Source organism: Schistocerca cancellata, chromosome 4, assembly GCF_023864275.1.
Source record: "Schistocerca cancellata isolate TAMUIC-IGC-003103 chromosome 4, iqSchCanc2.1, whole genome shotgun sequence".
Classification (NCBI taxonomy): domain Eukaryota; kingdom Metazoa; phylum Arthropoda; class Insecta; order Orthoptera; family Acrididae; genus Schistocerca; species Schistocerca cancellata.
In genome coordinates, this window is record NC_064629.1 from 360,993,198 (window position 1) to 361,016,718 (window position 23,521).

Below are 23,521 nucleotides of genomic sequence, written 5' to 3' on the forward strand. Positions count from 1 at the left end.
GAGTGGAGGTGTATCTGAAATGTTTTCCTTGACCACCCATAAGAAAACCACGTGATTTCAAAGGCTGGATATTGTGGTTCTGACCTCCATGACAGAGGCACCAAACTAGGGGTGAACAGTGGGTAAGAGGTGGTGTGACAACGTTCCAATCATGTGACACATCCACAGTGGTGTTTGGCAGAATTGTGGTGAAGTTTGTTGCCAATGTGACATCATTATCCCACCTTACACCTCACATGAACTCTTGAGCTCTGACCTTGTTTTCACGTATGTTGACACCTTGCTGTTTGAAGTGTTGCTGAACCCGATGGTGATGTTACAGGATACCATGCTTTTGTGCTATTGCTGAGGATACTTTTTAGGCCCTTTGACCTAAATTTTAAACTTCTGTGTGACAATGGGAGACAATTATAGGGTTCCAAAAAAGTAACCTGTTAATTGTGTTGTGAAGGGTAGTAGATAAACATATTTCAGATGTAATTGCTAAAATGCTACACACAAGATGTAATGTAGTACAACTGATCCAATGTCAGGTTCTTCTGAGATAAGTAAGGGCTACAGTACTGTTAAACAAGAAGGTACACTTATGAATGAACTGTTTGAAGATATATGCTTCAAAGAGGAAAAACCACTTTTACATTATAATTTAGATGGTGTAAATTGATGCTTTTGAATGATTTATTTTAGATATAGGCCCACACATAGTAGTGAATACTAAAACCAAAAAATTAAATAATGTCCAGAATCACAAACAGGAAAATTATAATCTAGCTGCATCTTATTGTTGCTCTAAAAGCAAAAATGGTGGAGTAGCTTTACACTGAAAGTAAAATATTTCATGATCTCTTTCAAAAAACAGTCATGGATAACCTAATTTTGTGAAGATGAACACACTGAAATAGTAATAGTTAAAGTAGTTTTCCCTCAGACTGACTTTTTTATTGTGGGCATATATAGATCCCTTGTGGCAAATTTTGTGTTCTAACTGAAATTTTTTGATTTAGTAATATGTAAATTAACATTTAATAGACATAATATTAATCTCTTAATTCTTGGTGACATAAACATTCATTCTTATTGTCTAAACATTAATACCCTGGAGAATAAACAGACTGCATTCTGTTCTATGGACACAAAGATTTGCTTGCACTTATCCCAACTAGAATAGATCATACAACTGCTGAGGCTACAGATCGCATAATTACTGATTTTGAAAAGACACTATAAATGGTTATACCTCAAGGAAAGTAAATCTCAACAACAAAAAATATCTTATGTGGAATGTTTAACATTAGATGAGTGGGAAAATGTTAGACATGTCTAGATTACATAGACAGACAAATTTAAATGTACCACTACATAAAGAGCAATACAGAAAGCATGCATATGTTTCACAGAGAAATTAAGGGACCAATAGCTCATAATATTAACTTACAGATAGAAAGGTCAGATTATGTAGCAGAATACTGATGAGTCCATGAAAACAGAACTGAGGAACAAATTACAATTGTGTGGGTGTTGTTCAGCTGATAAATAGCCTAAAAATTAAAAAATTCAGAAGGTTGTGACAAAATTCTCTATTATTATTAGAAAAAATGTAAACAAGAATTATTTATACAACTGATTCCTTCAATAAACTGTGTTTTCCGGGTGCTTATATTTCCCATAACTTGTAACTGACAACTTCCAAGACTTTGTTTAAATGTGGAGATTTCGAAGTTCTCCAAAATTACAGACCTATTGTTCTAATTTACACTTTATTGGAAAAAAATACTAAAACATATGCTGGTTCATTATAACAGTAAGAATAAATCAGGGGATTCTCAACAAGTTTTCAGAAGAGAGCAGAGCACCATGTCAGAAGCAGTGAAGTTTGTACATGTGGCTCTAAAAAATGGATGAAAATAAGCTACTTATATAAAAAAAATAAATGTGCTGAACAACACAAGGTCTCCTTACATGTTTTTGGGCATGTAATAAATAAGAAACTGAACTAGAAACATCAAGTTGATTATGTGAGTAATAAGCTAACATCTAGTCTATGCACTTTGAGAAGGTTAGCGCCATATCCGAATTCAAAAACATGAAGGAAGGCATATTGTGAACTTATGAACTCTTTTCTGTCTTGCAGTCTAGTGATAAAGTGTATGCCTGAAAAATGAGAGTGTGTGGGATTTAATCTCATTCAAACCACAGAAATTTTGCAGTGTTCCTTTAACCTAACTTTCGCCTCTCAGTGATGTGAAGACTCACCAGAGACGACACACAGTTTAGATTCCACATTAAACAGTAGGTCCCCTTTCATGGTAGGACTACTGGAGTAGGTTAGAGACACCTAAGTCCCTGAAATGACATCCAATTTGAAGACTTGCACCAGACCATTGAACCATATGGCATTATTATTATATGTTCCAAAAAAATACAATAGTGATAGAGGACAGGAAAGTTACCAGCAGGCATTTAAAAATTAATGGTTATAATGCAAGGAGAAAGGAAGATTTTCACTTAGACTGGAGAAGACTGAGACTAATGGAAAACAGTCAGTATATCAAAGGAGCTGTGTCATGGCTCCTTACCAAGTGAGGTCAGAAGTTAGTGGGCAAAATTTTGCAGAGAGATTTCAAGAGATGGCTCATAGCTGTGTGTTCACATGGCCCAAAACTGAATAATGGTGTTTTGGGGGTGGATAAAATCTGATATTGTGCTACTAGTTTTTTTATTAACTTTAAGTGTGTATTTTAAATGTTGTGGTATTAATGTGTGCATGTAAGAATTATATGTAAAATGCTATAAGCTAAGCTCATCCATGTCTTGTCACAGTTTGGGAGCAGTTAAAGAAGTAAGTAAATGTCTCTAAAAAATATGATAAATACAATAATGAAAGGCTAAAAAATGAACCAATACCATCAAGACTGACTATGCCATTTTGAAAGACATTGTAGGATTTATCTTGTCACAAAGTAAGCAGATACTACACTGATTATGTAGACATGCTCTCTGAATACACACACTTATTTTAGTTTACTTTACACCATATGAAAACTTCTTACACCTCCCCCCCCCCCCCCCCTCTCACCCTCCAAGTAGAATCATGAGACCAACAAGAAAGTACAAGAAAACAACCTAGAAAATGTCACACACCATTTGTTTGTTGTTTGTTCAGAACTGATCGGTTGATCCAGAGGTCACTACACTAGCTGTGACCCCTGCTACTTCCCCCCCCCCCCCCCCCCCCCCACAATACCCCTGCCCTCTCACACACACTCTTTCTGAATCCTGGGGCACTGGGGATGTCAGGAAGATGTGTTTGTAGTTAGTGATACTTGTGTGCCAGTGAGTCTTACACCATGGCCCTATTATTTGAACTGATGGAGACAGGCTGAAGTTAGAGCCTGATGGAGTAGGATGTCTAACCAGTGGCCTCTGATCCGTGGAGTCATCCTCCATGTGGGCTGGCTTGAGTCCTTCGATGGAGCCATTTCTTCCCTATCATTCCATGCTATCTTGATTGTGTTTGCTCCATGTTGAATGAATTTAAATAGTCCTGTGTAAGGAGGTCTTAATGATGGTTGTACTGAATCATTCCTCAGCCAAACATGTGGGGCCTTGTGTAGGTCTTTCTGGACAAAGATAGGTTCAGTATCTTGAGTTTCTGGTGCTGAAGGTTGAATTTGGGCCATGCTTCTTTGAAGAAGCTGTACAAATTCTGTTGTGGCTTCCTCAATTCCTCAGCAGGCAGAAGTCTTGATCTTGTAGAGATGATTTTAGCTGGAAGTCTCAAGTGCTCTCAGAACACCAGTTGAGGTGCGGTGTAGCCCAGCTCTTGTTTCACCACCGTCCATAACACCAGTAGCACAAGGGGTAACATCTCCATCCATTACTCTCCCTGGCCATAATGGCCACTTTCAAGGTCATGTGGGATCCTTGTAGCATCTCATTCCTAGTGGGACGGGAGCTTTTGGTTTTAATATATGAGCAGCCACATAGTTGTTGGACCTTGTGGAACAGTAATGATTCAAAATGTCTTCTATAGTCTGTTGTTATTATCAGAAGTACCCAGAATTTTGCAATCTAGCCATTTACAAAAGCTCTGACCACTGTTTCTACAGCCATATCAGTGATCTTGTCTCATGCCAGCATGTAAATTTGTCAACAACTGCCGGCCGGGGTGGCCAAGCGGTTCTAGGCGCTACAGTCTGGAACCACGCGACCGCTACGGTCACAGGTTCGAATCCTGCCTCGGGCATGGATGTGTGTGATGTCCTTAGATTAGTTAGGTTTAAGTAGTTCTAAGTTCTAGGGGACTGATGACTTTAGAAGTTAAGTCCCATAGTGCTCAGAGCCATTTGAACCATTTGTCAACAACTGCTAATAAGTAACTACACTGTCCTGTATATGGCAAGGGTCCCACCAGGTCAACATCAACATACATGAAGTGCACCATAAGTGTGGTTACGGTGCTGAGGGGTGCTGATAAGTACCTGCCAATCTTGCATTGTTGGCATCTGGCATAAGCTTCAACTCATTTTCAGCAGTCTTTTTTATTCCCAAAACAAACCTCCTTTTTTGTTATCAGCTTGACTTCACCTTATCACAAAAACTTGGCATCAGAAGTTTGTGGGTATAAAAGTGTTCTGTAGGTTGTGCTATATGTCACACTACAATGAATCTTGCAGTTTGGGCAAATGTATCTGTTACAGATGTGCCCACAGTTACTCTACTTTCGGTTTGTGCCTTCCGTAATAAATAAGCATTGGAACTATGGCCTCTACTGCTACTCAAGCATAAAACATAGGTCATTGTCATTCTGTTGTTGTTGTGCAATGCTATACCCTGGAATGGCCCTCACACTTACACAACAACATGAGAAAAACTCAGTATGACATTTCTACAGCTGCTGATGTAATTTATGTCCATAATGAACTGAGCCCCCCATGAACCATGGACCTTGCCGTTGGTGGGGAGGCTTGCGTGCCTCAGCGATACAGATGGCCATACCGTAGGTACAACCACAACAGAGGGGTATCTGTTGAGAGGCCAGACAAACATGTGGTTCCTGAAGAGGGGCAGCAGCCTTTTCAGTAGTTGCAGGGGCAACAGTCTGGATGATTGACTGATCTGGCCTTGTAACATTAACCAAAACGGCCTTGCTGTGCTGGTACTGCGAACGGCTGAAAGCAAGGGGAAACTACGGCCGTAATTTTTCCCGAGGACATGCAGCTCTACTGTATGATTAAATGATGATGGCGTCCTCTTGGGTAAAATATTCCGGAGGTAAAATAGTCCCCCATTCGGATCTCCGGGCGGGGACTACTCAGGAGGACGTCGTTATCAGGAGAAAGAAAACTGGCGTTCTACGGATCGGAGCGTGGAATGTCAGATCCCTTAATTGGGCAGGTAGGTTAGAAAATTTAAAAAGGGAAATGGATAGGTTAAAGTTAGATATAGTGGGAATTAGTGAAGTTCGGTGGCAGGAGGAACAAGACTTTTGGTCAGGTGATTACAGGGTTATAAATACAAAATCAAATAGGGGTAATGCAAGAGTAGGTTTAATAATGAATAAAAAAATAGGAGTGCGGGTTAGCTACTACAAACAGCATAGTGAACGCATTATTGTGGCCAAGATAGACACAAAGCCCATGCCTACTACAGTAGTACAAGTTTATATGCCAACTACCTCTGCAGATGATGAAGAAATAGATGAAATGTATGACGAGATAAAAGAAATTATTCAGGTAGTGAAGGGAGACGAAAATTTAATAGTCATGGGTGACTGGAATTCGTCAGTAGGAAAAGCGAGAGAAGGAAACATAGTAGGTGAATATGGATTGGGGGGAAGGAATGAAAGAGGAAGCCGCCTTGTAGAATTTTGCACAGAGCATAACTTAATCATAGCCAATACTTGGTTCAAGAATCATAAAAGAAGGTTGTATACCTGGAAGAATCCTGGAGATACTAAAAGGTATCAGATAGATTATATAATGGTAAGACAGAGATTTAGGAACCAGGTTTTAAACTGTAAGACATTTCCTGGGGCAGATGTGGATTCTGACCACAATCTATTGGTTATGAACTGCAGATTGAAACTGAAGAAACTGCAAAAAGGTGGGAATTTAAGGAGATGGGACCTGGATAAACTGAAAGAACCAGAGGTTGTAGAGAGTTTCAGGGAGAGCATAAGGGAACAATTGACAGGAATGGGGGAAAGAAATACAGTAGAAGAAGAATGGGTAGCTCTGAGGGATGAAGTAGTGAAGGCAGCAGAGGATCAAGTAGGTAAAAAGACGAGGGCTAATAGAAATCCTTGGGTAACAGAAGAAATATTGAATTTAATTGATGAAAGGAGAAAATATAAAAATGCAGTAAATGAAGCAGGCAAAAAGAAATACAAACGTCTCAAAAATGATATCGACAGGAAGTGCAAAATGGCTAAGCAGGGATGGCTAGAGGACAAATGTAAGGATGTAGAGGCTTGTCTCACTAGGGGTAAGATAGATACTGCCTACAGGAAAATTAAAGAGACCTTTGGAGAGAAGAGAACCACTTGTATGAATATCAAGAGCTCAGATGGCAACCCAGTTCTAAGCAAAGAAGGGAAGGCAGAAAGGTGGAAGGAATATATAGAGGGTTTATACAAGGGCGATGTACTTGAGGACAATATTATGGAAATGGAAGAGGATGTAGATGAAGACGAAATGGGAGATAAGATACTGCGTGAAGAGTTTGACAGAGCACTGAAAGACCTGAGTCGAAACAAGGCCCCGGGAGTAGACAACATTCCATTTGAACTACTGATGGCCTCGGGAGAGCCAGTCATGAAAAAACTCTACCATCTGGTGAGCACGATGTATGAGACAGGCGAAATACCCTCAGACTTCAAGAAGAATATAATAATTCCAATCCCAAAGAAAGCAGGTGTTGACAGATGTGAAAATTACTGAACTATCAGTTTAATAAGTCACAGCTGCAAAATACTAACGCGAATTCTTTACAGACGAATGGAAAAACTGGTAGAAGCCGACCTTGGGGAAGACCAGTTTGGATTCCGTAGAAATGTTGGAACACGTGAGGCAATACTGACCTTACGACTTATCTTAGAAGAAAGATTAAGAAAAGGCAAACCTACATTTCTAGCATTTGTAGACTTAGAGAAAGCTTTTGACAATGTTAACTGGAATACTCTCTTTCAAATTCTGAAGGTGGCAGGGGTAAAATACAGGGAGCGAAAGGCTATTTACAGTTTGTACAGAAACCAGACGGCAGTTATAAGAGTCGAGGGGCATGAAAGGGAAGCAGTGGTTGGGAAAGGAGTAAGACAGGGTTGTAGCCTCTCCCCGATGTTATTCAATCTGTATATTGAGCAAGCAGTAAAGGAAACAAAAGAAAAATTCGGAGTAGGTATTAAAGTTCATGGAGAAGAAGTAAAAACTTTGAGGTTCGCCGATGACATTGTAATTCTGTCAGAGACAGCAAAGGACTTGGAAGAGCAGTTGAACGGAATGGACAGTGTCTTGAAAGGAGGATATAAGATGAACATCAACAAAAGCAAAACGAGGATAATGGAATGTAGTCAAATTAAGTCGGGTGATGCTGAGGGAATTAGATTAGGAAATGAGACACTTAAAGTAGTAAAGGAGTTTTGCTATTTAGGGAGTAAAATAACCGATGATGGTCGAAGTAGAGAGGATATAAAATGTAGACTGGCAATGGCAAGGAAAGCGTTTCTCAAGAAGAGGAATTTGTTAACATCGAGTATAGATTTAAGTGTCAGGAAGTCGTTTCTGAAAGTATTTGTATGGAGTGTAGCCATGTATGGAAGTGAAACATGGACGATAACTAGTTTGGACAAGAAGAGAATAGAAGCTTTCGAAATGTGGTGCTACAGAAGAATGCTGAAGATAAGGTGGGTAGATCACGTAACTAATGAGGAGGTATTGAATAGAATTGGGGAGAAGAGAAGTTTGTGGCACAACTTGACTAGAAGAAGGGATCGGTTGGTAGGACATGTTTTGAGGCATCAAGGGATCACAAATTTAGCATTGGAGGGCAGTGTGGAGGGTAAAAATTGTAGAGGGAGACCAAGAGATGAATACACTAAGCAGATTCAGAAGGATGTAGGTTGTAGTAGATACTGGGAGATGAAGAAGCTTGCACAGGATAGAGTAGCATGGAGATCTGCATCAAACCAGTCTCAGGACTGAAGACCACAACAACAACAATGAACTGAGAAATGTGGTCCACTTGTCCACATTGTCTTGGTGAGCCATGGGTAGAGACTTTATAAAGAAGGCAGTAAGTGGAGCATGGTCCATGTGGGCAGTGCAGTGTTTCCTTCCTCCAAGTTGTGGATATGTTGTATTGCAGATTGGATATGTTGTATTGCAGATAATATAGCATACTATTCCTTTCTATCACACTCAATGTTTGCTGTGTTGCTGTAATCATTTGCAAGAAAAATGCTAGGGGCTGCCAGGCCCCATGTACGAGTTGCTGCAAGCTACCACTACCTGGCTGATGTCCACCTTTAATGCCATTGGTATGTGAGGAGCACTGCCTGAGTTACGTAGTCCTTAATTGAGTTAAATGCCATTAGTTGCCCTTGACTCTACCTCACTTTCCTCCTGCTGATTACATATTTTCCTTTGGTATATTTTCCTGCAGATGCCTGTGATTCTGCTGCTTTTGGTAGGTGCCTTCTCTAATAACTAATCATTCTGAGGCAGTACCACAGATCTTTGTACATCTTCAGTATCAGCACTTCGTGAGTGTTTCCTACCCTCTCAAGCATTGGAACTATGGCCTCTGTTGATGCCTTAAAACTGAGGAAGTTTACATTGCTTTTTCCCAAGATGCATTTGTGTTTATTGATGGCAACCCAGTGTCTGCATATGAATTGGAAAATCTGTCTGAGATCATTTTTGTGCTGCTCTAGCAACTCTGAAAACACTACAATACTGTCCACATAACAACACATATAATCAGTGCCTCTGAGAACCTGGTGAATAAAACTCTGCCATTTGTGCTGCATTTTTCAAACTATATGGCATGAATTGGTACTCAGCAGGCTGATTGGGGTAGTGATGGCTGTCTTTTCTTGTATATCCAGGTGTATTTTTGAATAGGCCTTTACACAATCAATGAACTGAAGATTTGAGATTTCACACTAGCATTATTAAAAAGCAACACATGGGGAATATGACATCTGTCTGCCACAGTTCTGGTGTTCAGAGCTCTGTAGTTGCTGCACAAACACCATGTGCTGTTCTGCTTGATCACCATGTATAGTGGTGATCCCCACTGACTCTCCAAAGGTGCCATTACATCCCCTTGGATCAGCTTATTAATGTATTCTTTTGCAGCCACAAATTTTTTTGTGTTATACAGCACAGCTTGGCCACCACCAGTGGTCCAGGCAATATCATAATTAAATGCATAGACTGCCCAGGCACCTTGCCTTGTCTACTGTTTTAATCTGTAGAAATTTTTCTATGATACTATCCAAGTTCTGGTCACACTGTGTTGATTCTACTGTTGCTAATGAAAGTAGTTTCTTGTTGTGGAGATTTGCTGCTAATAGAAACTGGTGAAGGTAATCCACCCCTATTATAGGTTCAGTAATGTTCAGGACTATGAATATCCACTGGAACTTCTTGTCCAAACTGAGGGCCAAATTGAACTGCTTCCTACTAAATGTTTGAATGAAAGGTTGATCAGTGGCGTCTTGTTGACAAACTGCCTGTTGGTTTCTGTCTCAGGTTCTTTGGCCAACATTTGTTTAATGATGGACAGTCCACCACCAACAATGGAGGGTGAAGCTTTGACAATGCCAGTCACTTGTACATCATCAAACAACCGTTGGCCAAAGAATCCGAGACAGAAACCAAACATTGACAAATGTCAACAAGTAGCCATGAAAGCCTCAACAATGGTGTCTTATGTTTATTAGTGTTTTAACTCCATCTGTGGCTATTGTATCAGAATCTGGAATGGTAGTGGTCTGTGCCTTCTGAATATTAACATTATTCTGCCCTGGGGAGAAGTTTGTCACACTTGTCACCACGTTGTGTGAAATGGATTTGAGCTGACCAGTTGCGGTCGAAACCAGAGCCACTTATGTCCCATTCATTCATTGTTTTGCGTGTTGTACCACTGGTTCTGTCAAACAGTAGCATTGTGGGGAATTTGTTGTGACTAGTTGTTTGCAGACATCTTCTTGTGTGGTGCAAGTGGCTGCACTCCACGGGAGTTAACGGAAGCATATCTCAAGAATTCCCAATGTGGTAGCCACAGAAGGAGAATAGTGGGTACAGAAACTATTTAAAAGAGAGTGACAGCCACTGGTGCCCTTTAGTGGCTGTCAGAGGCATTCGGGTGACTGCAGGATGCTACACATTTTTGAGCTTTGGTTCTGAATCATTGGCAATACCGGCACCAGCTGAATTTCTCAAAACATCTCTCATCATCCTGATCATGAGGAAAGGATGCATTATGCCACTGTCTCATGTCATCAGTGTGTTGCATGTTTTTAAGTGCCAAAATTAAGGCACTCAACTCTTTCACGCTCATAGACAGTTGATCTGGGCTATCAGGTGGCTCCACCCCTAGTATGTGTGGTTTGGTGCCTTCCGCCCTGTTGTATTTTGCTTCTATGCTGTGGACTTTGTACTGGAAACAACTTACAAAGGCTTCTACATTATCTGCTGCCATGTTAAGTGGCAACTCCATGTCTACTGCCAAAACAATCAACAAATGCACTCTCACCAGTGACCTAAACCCTTGGAATAGATGCTTGGGTGCTCTGTTTCCCAATTGCATGTCCGTAAGTAATCTCTGAAGCCGTATTGCAGGCATTGACATGAAATGCTTTGCTTGATAAGGCATTTTTTTTAAAAGGAATATAACTATGAGTTCACTATGCTTCCTCTGCTTAGACTATCTGAATTTAATTCAAGTGAGCAATGACACAGTGAAATTGTTCCATATCATTCCTGATGCCATGCTCATTGAAAATGTTTTCTACATGAGTGAACCATAACTCTGGTCTCCTTGGCCAGAATGGAGGCTGTTTAACATGGTTGGAGATCCTTCCTTGTGCTGACATCATAGGTAGCATGGGATGATGATTAGTTTGTGTACTTGCCTCAGAATGCTGTACCATATGTGTTTTTTGATGTGTAGTCTCCTGCCTGACATTTCTGCCATCTTTGAGGTTATTAATTTCCTGTGCTCCTTTGCATGGTCATCACTGTAGGATTTTTGTGGACACAAAGTAAACAAACACTACAATGATTATGTAGACATGTTGTCTGAATATGCATAATTATTTTACTTTACTTTACACAACATGAAAACTTCTTACAACAAGCAAAAGCATGTGATCAGTGAGAAAGTGCAAAGAGCACAATATAGGGAAGTTTTGCACACAATCTGTCTTTTGTTTGTTCACAACTGATTTGTCAATCCTGAGGTCACTACAATATTAAGGATTCCATAGCTCCAGGTGTGAGCTTTACGTACAGGGCAAGACAACAGCAAAATAAATATCAAAGTGTGCAGTCCACGTCACTTCAGACAAAGAGAAGTTGCAAGCAATAACTTTAGACCAACTTAAATGTGTATTCAATGAAATAAAAATCTGACATCAGTGTATATACCTCTGTATAGTTCATGTCTTTTCTTAGTTTAAAGGGTTTGAGTTTCTGGGAGAAACCATCCTATCACTCAAGTAATACAACATGAGTGATATTTCTCCAGTTGATATTAGTTGTATGTTAATCATATCATTGGCTGATTTTTCTGGCAATAGGTATCTTACTTTCTCTCCTATAGGGAGCCTCTTTGCATTAAAAATATATTCAACTCACCCTGTTGCCCTGTAGAATGCCTTCTCTGCTGCTCAACACATTCCCTGTGTGATAAATATCAGTTTATCTTTAAGTGCTTATATGTTTTTCTTTTGAAACTGTGGGAAGGGAAATACCATTATAAACAATAAAAACAAGAAAAAGTAAATCAACTTTCAAAATATGGGAAAGAAGGGCTTTCAGAAATCATAATTCATATGTTACATAGGTAAAGAACAGTGTCTGATTTCCTCAGTTATAACATTGAATATTTGCATATATTTTCCACCAATATGTGTGTATTTTACTGAAATTAAATCTTTCTCTGTTCATTAGGAAAGAATATAAAACAGAATACAAGAAAAAGTTCCAGCCATTTTCTCATTATGATTATGTAGAAGGAAAATTCTTCAAAAAGAAACATGCAGATCCTTCTTCACAACAGCTTTTACTATCTGATATGCCCCATAGTGACTCATGGTATTGTGAAGTTCTTGAACTACGAAAAAAGGCTGGAGAGTACAAGGTAAAGAACATTTTCCTGACACAGTTTACATTATGTGCATGCCTAGTGTTAATTTTCTTCATAAAGTTTTGCTCTCAGTGAAACATGGTATTTTGTTTTTAGAAGTAACTTTTGCTCTACCTGTGTACATAATAAGAATAAGATATTGTTGAAATAAAACTGCTGCAATGAGCGTTGAAATAAAACTGCTACTCTTCTGCAAATTAGACTGTTTTTAATTCTTTTTCCCTATATATTCTGCTTAGGTATATTCTGTTACTTGAAATGCTTCTTTATGGAATTGTTACATTTTTTTTATTACAGACTAGTTTATTGTGAAAACAACAGCAGATACTGTCTTCAGATAATATGAAATGCTTCCATCTCCTCAAAGCACAAAATCATACTTGTAAGAAACTGCTACTAGTGACTGAGCCTTTGCAACATCTTCAGTATATCTTTCAGTATTCACTTATAAAAGAGACTTTTTTTAGAAAAATAATGAGTCATTTCACAGCCTCTTGTTACATCAAATAATGAGCAAAAATTGAAACTAAATTACCAAAAACACAAGACTGACCAAGAACACAGAAGACCAGTTTTATACAATAGATAGTATATTATAGATATGCAGTCAGCATGCTGGGAGCCCATACCAGCAGCAAGGGCCACATGTAACCAACCTGTGCAGCTGCCTGTAGGATGTCAAATGCAGTTTGCTCATGAGATCAAACATTTGTCAAATGCCACTAGAGGAAAGGGACACATGAAAACACCACAGGGGCAGACATATTTCCATATCTGTGTGTCTGCTGATTCATTTGTGCTGCCCACATTGGCCCCTGTGGAAAGTCATACTACAGAAAGACATAAATAAAATAAATCCCTTGATCATCAACCTGTCTGTAAGTAGATGTCAAGGACTGCATTAAATTGTTACTGACATGAATGACTTTATTAGTGTCACTAAGTGAAAGATATATTCATGTAATAAGAAACACAATAGACATTTGAGATTTTGTTGGAAGTGACCTTGATGATGTAACATATGTCAATATTAATGCCAGCAAACATTCAAAACTGTGTTCTAGGTGCTTTGCCATTAGGAATCAATTATTATAGAAGTGGGTCATGATTTGAATGTTTTATTTACAGTAACAATTTTTTTCCTATGGGGAGAGAGATGAAAGCTGCCTCCCTAATCCCCCACCCCCCCCCCCCCCCCCCCACTCCCACCACCCCCACAAAGGAGTATGCCCATGATTTTATTATAGTAACTGCAGCCAGTTGCTGTGTTCATGCGTCTTTTACACATTTGACAGTCCACTCCAGCTGTAATGTCTATTTATTTTTAAGATGCTGCTATCAATAGTCATTTCCCTTTTCTACCAGCTTTCGCACCCTACTTCTTGTCAGTATCAGTCACTAGAACATTGTAACAATGTGCATGTGTTGTAAGTTTCTAAAAACTGTAACTGATGGCTTCATTTGCATTGGTGATTCCACCGTTGGCTGTTGGAGGTGCCCACACTTACAACTCTCTGTCTCTCTCTCTCTGTCTGTCTGTCTCTCTCTCTCTCTCTCTCTCTCTCTCTCTCTCTCTCTCTCTCTCTCACACACACACACACACACACACACACACACACACACACACAGAATGTATGAGACAGATATATATTTAACAATGTGTAGAATATTCTTTTGCCATGATACAGGAGCATGCATCACAGTTTGGTTTCCGCGAGACACAAAGTATCGGGAAGGAATCCTGATCCATGACCACTCAACTCTCTCCCTCATCTCATGGGAATTAAGTTGAGCTGAGTCCAAGGTACATGCACATCTTGCTCAGTGATGTTCGTTGAAATCAGATAACGTAGGCCACCATCCACCCTCAAGTACATGGAGTGTTCCTCAATCTATGCTGACTTAAGTTACGAGTGATGCATCACCTTGCTGAAGGCACGAGGTTTCCATGGAATACTGTAGGTAAACAGGTGGATGGCCGGCTGCTGTGGGTGAGTGGTTCTAGGCACTTCAGTCCGGAGCTGCGCTGCTGCTAAGGTCACAGGTTCGAATCCTGCCTTGGGCATGGATGTGTGTGATGTCCTTGGGTTAGTTGGGTTTAAGTAGTTCTAAGTCTAGGGGACTGATGACCTCAGATGTTAAGTGCCATAGTGCATAGGGCTATTTGAACCATTTGAACCAAACAGGTGGATGCACATAATTGGATTGTTGGGTCTTTTACCATGTGTGAATAATGAAAGAATGCAGATATCTGTGGGGGACCATTCATTCAACAAAAACAATCTTCACATTAAAGTACATCCCCAAAGTGTGCCCTGTTGGTAATTGGGTTCCATCACGTCTGTGAGTTATGATTTAGAGATAACTTGTCATCAGTACATACTATTGTATACTATGACTCATCAGGCCAGATTAACTTTTCTCTAGGCTTTTGACAACCAATAGTGCTAGTCCCATGCTTGTGATAATCTCTAGGACCTATGGTGTGTGATGAGTGGAGTTACACATTCAAGGCATGACTTCTGTAATCCACAGCAAGGGGGTGGCTCTGAAAGGCATGGATGCTTACTGGTTTCTGTAGTGCAGCATTCAGTGATGAGACACTTTCTGCACTATGGCCCATCTTTAAATTACGATGATCTGAAATTGTCATCAGCAACTCCAGTCATCAGTGTGATTCATCCAACCAGACATTATGTTTCCATTGATCCATGGTCCAGTCTTAACCATCCCATGCCCACTGTGCTTGTAACTCACAATGTCATTGGTTCAATGTAGGAACACGTAGCAGTTGTCAACCATGGAACTACATGTTCAACAGTGTGCTGAAATATATGCTTTGAAAAGCATATGCTTGCACTGCTATTGTACTCCCTCATCAGACTGCCACAGATTGTCATCCATTCTGCTTCACAGAGTGGGCAAACCTCTGACCTCCTCATTCTGTGATGAGGTGTGGACATCCAATACCTTGTTACCTGTTTGTGGCTTCACTGTGTGCAGCTACTTTTCAGAGAAACTCATAATAGTAGCATGTGAGAACTGACCAGCTTAACCATATACAAGATATTCATTTGCAGGTGCTGGGCTGTAACAATGTCCCCTTTGTCAGAATCACTTATGATAGTGAATTTCCTCATTCGTGGCCCGTAGCATCACTGGATTGATTCTCCATCCATCTCTGTTTCACTTATATGCTTTATTTACCATGTCCACTGTTTTACTGCCACCAAGCAGCATTAAGTCTTGCAGTGTGCAGTTATCATAATGTGCTGGTTCATCACTGTTTGTCTTTGTTTTAATGTCTCCAACTGGATATCATTAAGTAAATGAATGACAATCTTGTTCTGACTACATTTTCTAAGAATTCTTCCGATGAATTTTAGCCTTAAATGTGATTTTCTATTAGTTAATTGTCTAAAAGTGGTACTGCATGAATAGTGACTGATTGTTGTAACAAATTTATTGCATACTGTGCAGGATAAAGATACAGAAATTTTTTGTCTCTTTGCAAACATAACTTTTGCTCACTTGTATTGGAAGTCAGCTACGAATGTGTTCACCAACCACTGGTAGTATGTAATTCTATTGCAGCCTACTGCATTTTACTGCAATTTTCTACATATATGCCTTTGAATGATAATAATCCTACCACAGTTTATTTTGGTGCATGTAATATCATTTGTACTTCTGATGATGTCTCATTATTGAGACAAAAATATTCAAGACTACTGAAATGGAATGAATTTCTAACATCTTTCACCTACAGCCATTAATGGAGTTTCTCCTGATAATTTCAGGTGTCTCATGAGTCATTTAGGTATTCTGTTACAGCATTTAAATGCAGTAAAAGTGAAGGCTATTACAATTCTCATAAATTTTAATATGAAGTTTTAACTGACTTCTGCTATAAAGTAGATCTTATCCCCTGCTGTGCTCCTTTTATCTAATTTCCACAGTGATCTTACTTGTTCAAGTCACTGTCAATTCTAGTACATTAATCAACAACAACTTTGTAGTTACAATTAGCATCAACAACATAATTGGCAAACAAGTTAGAATTGGCATTTCAGTGATAAAACGTTTTCCATAAATCCCATCATGGAGAGCCTTCAGCTATGTGGAAGGAGTTAAGTTATACAGTAATAGGAAGAAGCAAGCTACTTCTATAAAGTACATTAAAAACAAATTTTGACTGGTGAGAATCTATTCACGCTAACGAATATGGAAATACTTCTAGACTATATATATATATCAGGACACTAACAGCTACTTCGAAAAAAAGCCTCTGCTCCTCTTCATAAATTATATAGTTTCTAACAATACATAAATGTTGATCGTAACTGCAACAGCATCTTGGACCCGTACACAAGCCTGCTGGAAACACACACACACACACACACACACACACACACACACACACACACAAAATAAAAAAAATAAAAAAAATAAAAACACTGTGGGACAAAAGTCATGGGATAGTGATATGCACATATACAGATGGCAGCAGTATTGCATACACAAGTATAAAACAGCAATGCATTGACAGAGATGTCATTTGTACTCAGGTGATTCATGCAAAAAGCTTAAAGTTGAATAGAGAAGAATTCAGAGCAAAAATAAATGTTACTACAGAAGATCTGCTTCTGTTTAGTAGAAGAATTTATGAATGCAAGTCTAAAATGACGAATTTAAATATTTTCCATATATACCATAAGTTCATAGCAGATTTATTCAATGGTTGTGTTGTGATGGATACACCATTTTCCTTCAGATTGCTGAAGTTAAGCTCCATATGATGTGGTCAGTACATGGATGTGTGACCATCTGGGTCTGCCACACACTGTTGACAATTTTTTCTTTGCCTTTAAGGCTGAGTCAAGAAGGGTGGTGGTGTAACATCCCAGATCAACAGTCTTTGTGCCAATGTCCTGGATTAAGTTCCAAATGTCTTTGCAGCGCATCATGATTTGAGAGAGTGCTACACTCTTGATGGTCATCCATCCACCAGATGGGGACATTAAGCTCAGTGGCCTGCTTGGTGCTCTTTGAAAGGAGTAGGCCCCAACACGAACAATACACTACACTACACCAATACACACGCACCCATTACAGTCACCTGTACCTAACAAATACACTTCCACACACAGCTCTCATACTGCATAAAGGGAAGGTGGCTGCAGTTGCAAAGGAGAGGGAAAACATTTCCTTAGGTGGCTGAACCAGCCCTTCAGGGCCTCCCAGCCATTCATGCACTATGACTTTACTTATAGCTGATTTGGTTAATTCTACAGATTTAACTGTTATTTTATGTATTATTAGTCTAAAATATTTGAGTTAAATGTTTTTATTATGTTTTTTGTTATTATGAGTCTAATGTTTTCTTAAATACCACAAGTTTTTAGCTAATATATTTTGTTCTACAGACATAATTTGTTTTTTTTTTATTATGAGTTAATTATATTTATATAGTTTGTAATTGTGGCTTGTCTGATACCCATGTGTAATGTCAGATAACAGAATTTTTGGAATGTCCTCCTAAGTAGCTGCATGGTGAGAAAAGTGGATTGCTAAGCAAAGGGGGCTGGGTTTATTCCCTGCCAGGTTAGAGATTTGGGTGTCATATAGTCCTTACATTTGTATTGCTATAACTGACATCATATTGTTGAGATTGCTGAATGGGCATAGCTTGAAAGTCAATAAATAGAAAAAAAGAAGACATTCTGGGATCAGTAAAAATCAAATAAAATCAAATGATCAAGGGCTATAATGCATGCTGATGACCTTTGTGATCTATTATGCACTTAATATGTAGTGATACTATTGACACTGACTTTCTAAAGACACTCAAAGACTGTCTGGTGGAAAAGAAATTGTACTGTGTTAAAGGGTATCTGTTAAATTAAATTTGGGTATATTATTTTTTATAATCCTCAAAATGATTGCTCCTTAGAAAGTAATTTATAATAAATGTTTTTGTTTTTGATGTTTCCTGCATTTCATGCACATTTACTCAAAAAATGTTCAAATGTGTGTGAAATCCCATGGGACTTAACTGCTAAGGTCATCAGTCCCTAAGCTTACACACTACTTAACCTAAATTAACCTAAAGACAAACACACACACCCATGCCCGAGGGAGGACTTGAACCTCCACCAGGACCAGCCACACAGTCCATGACTGCAGTGCCTTAGACTGCTTGGCTAATCCCGCACGGCGCACATTTACTATACACGTGTTATCCTGCAGGATCAAATAAAATTCAGTTCAGTTAAATTCACTAAAGAGAGGGAACATTGGGCAATAGATAGGTGTACAAAAAGGACCACAAAATGAACAGTCATTTTTACCTCTAATTGGCCTCTACATAAAAAAGTGATGGTGGTGACCTTTGTGAATTAATTAAATTGGATTTTAAAAATCATAATGTGTGTTTTTGAATAGAGCAATTACAAATAAAATTGGTGATGGCCCCAATGGTTCACAGGCGAGAGTGTGAAATTGCCTGAACTCTACAGTTCATTCAGCCAGGCTGCTGGTAAAATTTTCCATTGGCCAGTTGATCCTAGGATGAAATGTGTGACATGTGCCCAATTATTTAAAGTGGCTAATTTTGTATTTAATATGATATAACAGATGAACAATTGTGCCAGAGTGGGATTTGAACCCAGATCTTGTGCTTACGTGATGATTTATTTATTTATTTATTTATTATTGTGACTGCTCACAAGAAACAGGATATTTGGATTTGAATCCTGGTCTAGCAAAAATTTTCATTTGACATGATATATTCATATATTGCAAGTTAAGTATTTCTGAATGAATTTCACCAGTATCATTTCATGTCATCACATTCTCTGATTTCATCCTCTCTGTTTCCATTTATTTCATTGCAGTGAATTTAATTCAGTTAGTATGTCATATTTATAGACAACCACACAAATTATCTGTGTACAAACATTATAATTTACACAGGATGAAAGGCAATTTAAATGTGATTTTCTTGAAGAAAAATAGATATGGAATATTGGCTATTCTAACAGCAGCAGCCAGTAATAATACTGCTTACAATTACCAGTAATTTCAATCTGTTACGATAGCAGGAAAAATTATATAGTTACTTGTTAATAAGTTACACACCAACAGTGTTCAATTGTAAGCAGAAAACATACTTTCAAGTGTTTCTTTGTGCCACTCCATTCAATGAGACTCCATCAGCCTTTTTACAGATAACTTTTTGAAATCCCTGTATCAAGAATGAGTCCTCAGAGAATAGAAGAAAGTACAACTCACAGCTGTTGACAAGCCACACAATGTATCTATTTTTCATCTGCAAATAAACAACCTTCTTTGAGTTGAATGGATTTTACTATTACTGCATTCATCATCCTTGGTATCATGCACACATAGGCCAACATAATTAGATAGGTTCTACATTCTTGTATTTAAAACACTGACTCAGCAACTTGCTGTGTCTACTTAAGAAACTGGATCCTTGTTGGGTATCTATGCAGGTACTGATGCAAAATACAATTTGGAGGCTGACAGATGAATGTGTGATGCTGCAACCCAATTTCACTGTGCAGCTGGCAAGGATGGTAAACTGGGGACATGTCAATACCAGTACATAAAGTCTTTGTGAATATCTTTTTTGTGTACTCAATTGGATAGTAACTGTGTCTCACAGACAGGTGCATGAACAATACATGCAGATGTCAGCATTTGAGAGAGGACGTATAGTTGGCTCAAAGAGGGTGGTTGGAGTAGTTGGTGAATCACTCAACATGTGAGTACGAGTGATACCATTATTTGACAGTGTTTGTAGGAGTGGGTGAACAATCACGGAACAGCATGAAGAAAGAAGCAGTTGACCTAGAAAGATGCAGAACTTGAGAGCTTAGCAATCATCAGAGTGGCACTCAGAGCCCTGGATTCATCATTATCATTGATCTAACATGCAACTAGTGCTTCATTGACCATGAGGACCATTAATAGGTGTCTCACAGAAATGAGGCTGATCTCACAGTGCCCCTTGTGCTGACTACTGTTGACCTACAGTGCCCCTTGTGCCGACTACTGTTGACCTCTGTACACCAGCTAGCCCATTTGCATTGGTGTCATGCACATTTGGCCTGAAATCTCATTGACTGGAGTATAATTGTATCTAGTGATTAACCCCACTTTGAACTGAGCCCCGATGACCAGTGGAGATTTCTCTGGAGATGTCCCAATTAATAGTGGTATACCAACTTGACTGCTGCCTGCTGTATGACCTGACAACCAGGAGTGATTGTTTGTGGTGCAATTTCATTTCATAGTAGGACTCTTTTGGTTGTCATCCATGGCACCCTTGCAGCACAGTAGTACACTGGCAATGTTCTATACCCCATGTTGTTGCCATTCATGGCAAAGCATCCTGGGCTTACATTTCTGCAAAATAATGCCCACCTGCCCACGGTGAGAGTTTCTGCTGCTTGTCTTCATGCTTGCCAAACCCTACTTTGGCAAGCTCTTCCCAATTGCAAACAATTGTATCATTATGGGCATGGCCCTCCAACCAGCTCAGGATTTTGATGATCTGACTCATCAGTTAGACAGAAATTGGCACAAAATCTCTCAGGAGGGCATCAAATGATTCTATTAATCAATGTCAAGCTGAATAACAGCTTGCATAAGGGCCACAGGTGGACCAGCACATTATTGAGTTGTTGAATTTGTGTAGCTCTTTCTCTTGAATAAATCATCCAATTTTTCTGAAACTGTCATAATTTGTTTGTGTGTACATGTACATAACATCTATCAATTTCCATCCCATTTGGATAATTCCTTCATGGTGCATTGAACCCCCCCACACACACACATAGAGTGTATTATGATTCACTGTAAAACTAACAACCAATATAAGGAAAGAGAAATGAAGATTATTGTTTAAAATTCTGTTCACAGTGAGGTCATTAAAGGTAGATTCTGATATGAAATGAGTAGAAACATGAAATTATGTTTAACAGAAAATGTTGCAAGCTTTGAACCAACATCACTATTTTAAATATAACTGCTCTCATCTTGAAGATGCCACAAGTACTTGTGACACTTAATGCATTAACTTATAAACTGAAATGTAGTTTAAAGGAATGCCAAGGTCATTTGGAAATGATGAGATTAACAAAATGTAATTATCTCTGAAAATTGCACAGCTGTATGGAATCATTATTGAGAAAGTTTAACTATCAAAATTTAGAACGTACACACAAGGGGAAAAAAAACAATTTTTTGCAGAGTTTCTCAGTTCTGAAAATGTTGAATGATCAAAATTGTAATATCTTGGAAGAAAGTGATGTGTAGCTTTTGGGCATTGAATACATCTTTTGAACTTGAACTTTAGTCATTTGTAATAAAACAAAAAACATTATTCTCTATAAAAAAGAGAAAAATATTGTATGCTTACATGTAATAAATCACTTTACAGCACCGTGGATGGGGGACTGAGTTAGTACCTCAGCACATTGCAGAACTGTACAGCAAGCAAATGACTCTTTGGGAACAAGTATCACGCAGAAGTTCATTGTCTGCACTGTCTTTGGCTTCTACAACCCCAAGGTAACTTTCATTTTGTAATTTCTGATTTTTGATAAAGTTTATGTTTTACTGTGATTTATATCTAGATCTTTAAGTCAACTTTTTTTGTTTCATGGGAACAATGATAACAACTTGCAATGCATGTAGTGTTTTTTGTTGCATACCCCAATGTCTTTGAGCCATTTTTAAAAGTAATATCATCTAAAGCAGGCCTGGCCAAGGTTTGTGCTCTTGGAGTGCAGTCACTCTCCACAAGTGCAGATAAGTTTGCCCAGCACCCCAGCTTTCCCCACCACTGAGCTATTCCGGCAGGGGTGTGAATGAGATGGCTATATACCAAATGCTGCACATGTGGGAAATTTAGAAGGCTGTGTTTACTACATAGTGCAACTGCTTCTAACATCCAAGTCTCCAGATATCAGATAGACAGATCAGTACCAAACATCGTATATTAACAGAGCATCAACCAAAACTCTGATATAGTTTGTGCTTTGTGCTGTCATCCAGAAGAATGTGCATAAATGGTAAGTAATAAGTAACTCCTGCCCTAAAGAGCACAGGGAAGGTGTAACTGTGAGCATTTGTTGTATAGAGCTCCCATGAGAAGTTGGTAGAGCATTAGTTTCTTGTATCAAGGGTCCTGGGTTTGAGCCCTAGTCAAGCCAGTTTTGTACTGTAGTAAGTGTGAAACTGTTATATGGGACAACATGTTTCTGCCATGTAAAAGGCCTGTTCAGAGTTTATAGCAATGTTGTACTGACAGTCTGCTTTTGCTTCATTTATTTGAAAGTAGCAAACCTATAGACAACATCTGTAGTTTCACAGAATAAACATTAACAATTGGAAGAATAAAGGAACCACAACATCACACAAGCAGAAGTAGGAACAGTAACAACAGCAATAACATTAATAATGATAATAATTATAAACAAAATAATAAGAATAATTGTAAGTTCATAATGTTCAGGAATCAATACAAACATTACCACACACACAAACACAGTGTTGTTCATTCTGGAATGACGGTTTCACAATAGTGCTTGCATACCAAGAAGTGTATGAAACAAATTACTTTTGTACACCAAGAACATTTGATGAATGCCATATTTGTGCATCCAACCTGTAGATTGCAGTTAGATTGCAGAATGGAACTTTCTGAAACAGAACTGTATCAATATTCAAAGGATCTGGGTTTCTCAATGAGTTTAGCCATCATTAAGCTGTGATGGTGAGAATTATAGAAAGGTGGAGAACACAACTGATTATATGAGAGGGACTGCAGCTTAAGTAGATTATTCCATTGTTGTGGATTAATCTCTCCTGAAGAACCTTGACCAGCATCAGAGATTTTAGAAATCATTAGCTTTTACATTTTGAAGAAATGAAGATCAAGCAGTTGACGAATGGAGGTTGCGTTTGCTGGAATTACGTGAATTGTGATTTTGTCTTCTGGCAGGTTATTTTGTATGTGCAGGCCATGAAGAACACTGCCATCTTTGTGAAGCCTGTAAGGAACCAGTATTAGCAGACATTTTTCTCCACTGGTTTTTTGTTTCACTACCACTTTTTG

The 23,521-nt window shown here is 38.8% G+C and overlaps 1 protein-coding gene across 1 annotated transcript in view; it reads left to right on the top strand.

Annotated features, from left to right (window-relative positions):
• Positions 1 to 23,521, top strand: part of LOC126183857 (microtubule-associated protein 1A-like) — a 610,220-nt gene that overhangs the window by 369,043 nt on the left and 217,656 nt on the right. The window contains exons 6-7 of the mRNA XM_049926148.1: positions 12,180 to 12,369; positions 21,842 to 21,972. Of these exons, the coding sequence (XP_049782105.1) occupies positions 12,180 to 12,369; positions 21,842 to 21,972 (321 nt within the window). The remainder of the gene's footprint in view (positions 1 to 12,179; positions 12,370 to 21,841; positions 21,973 to 23,521) is intronic.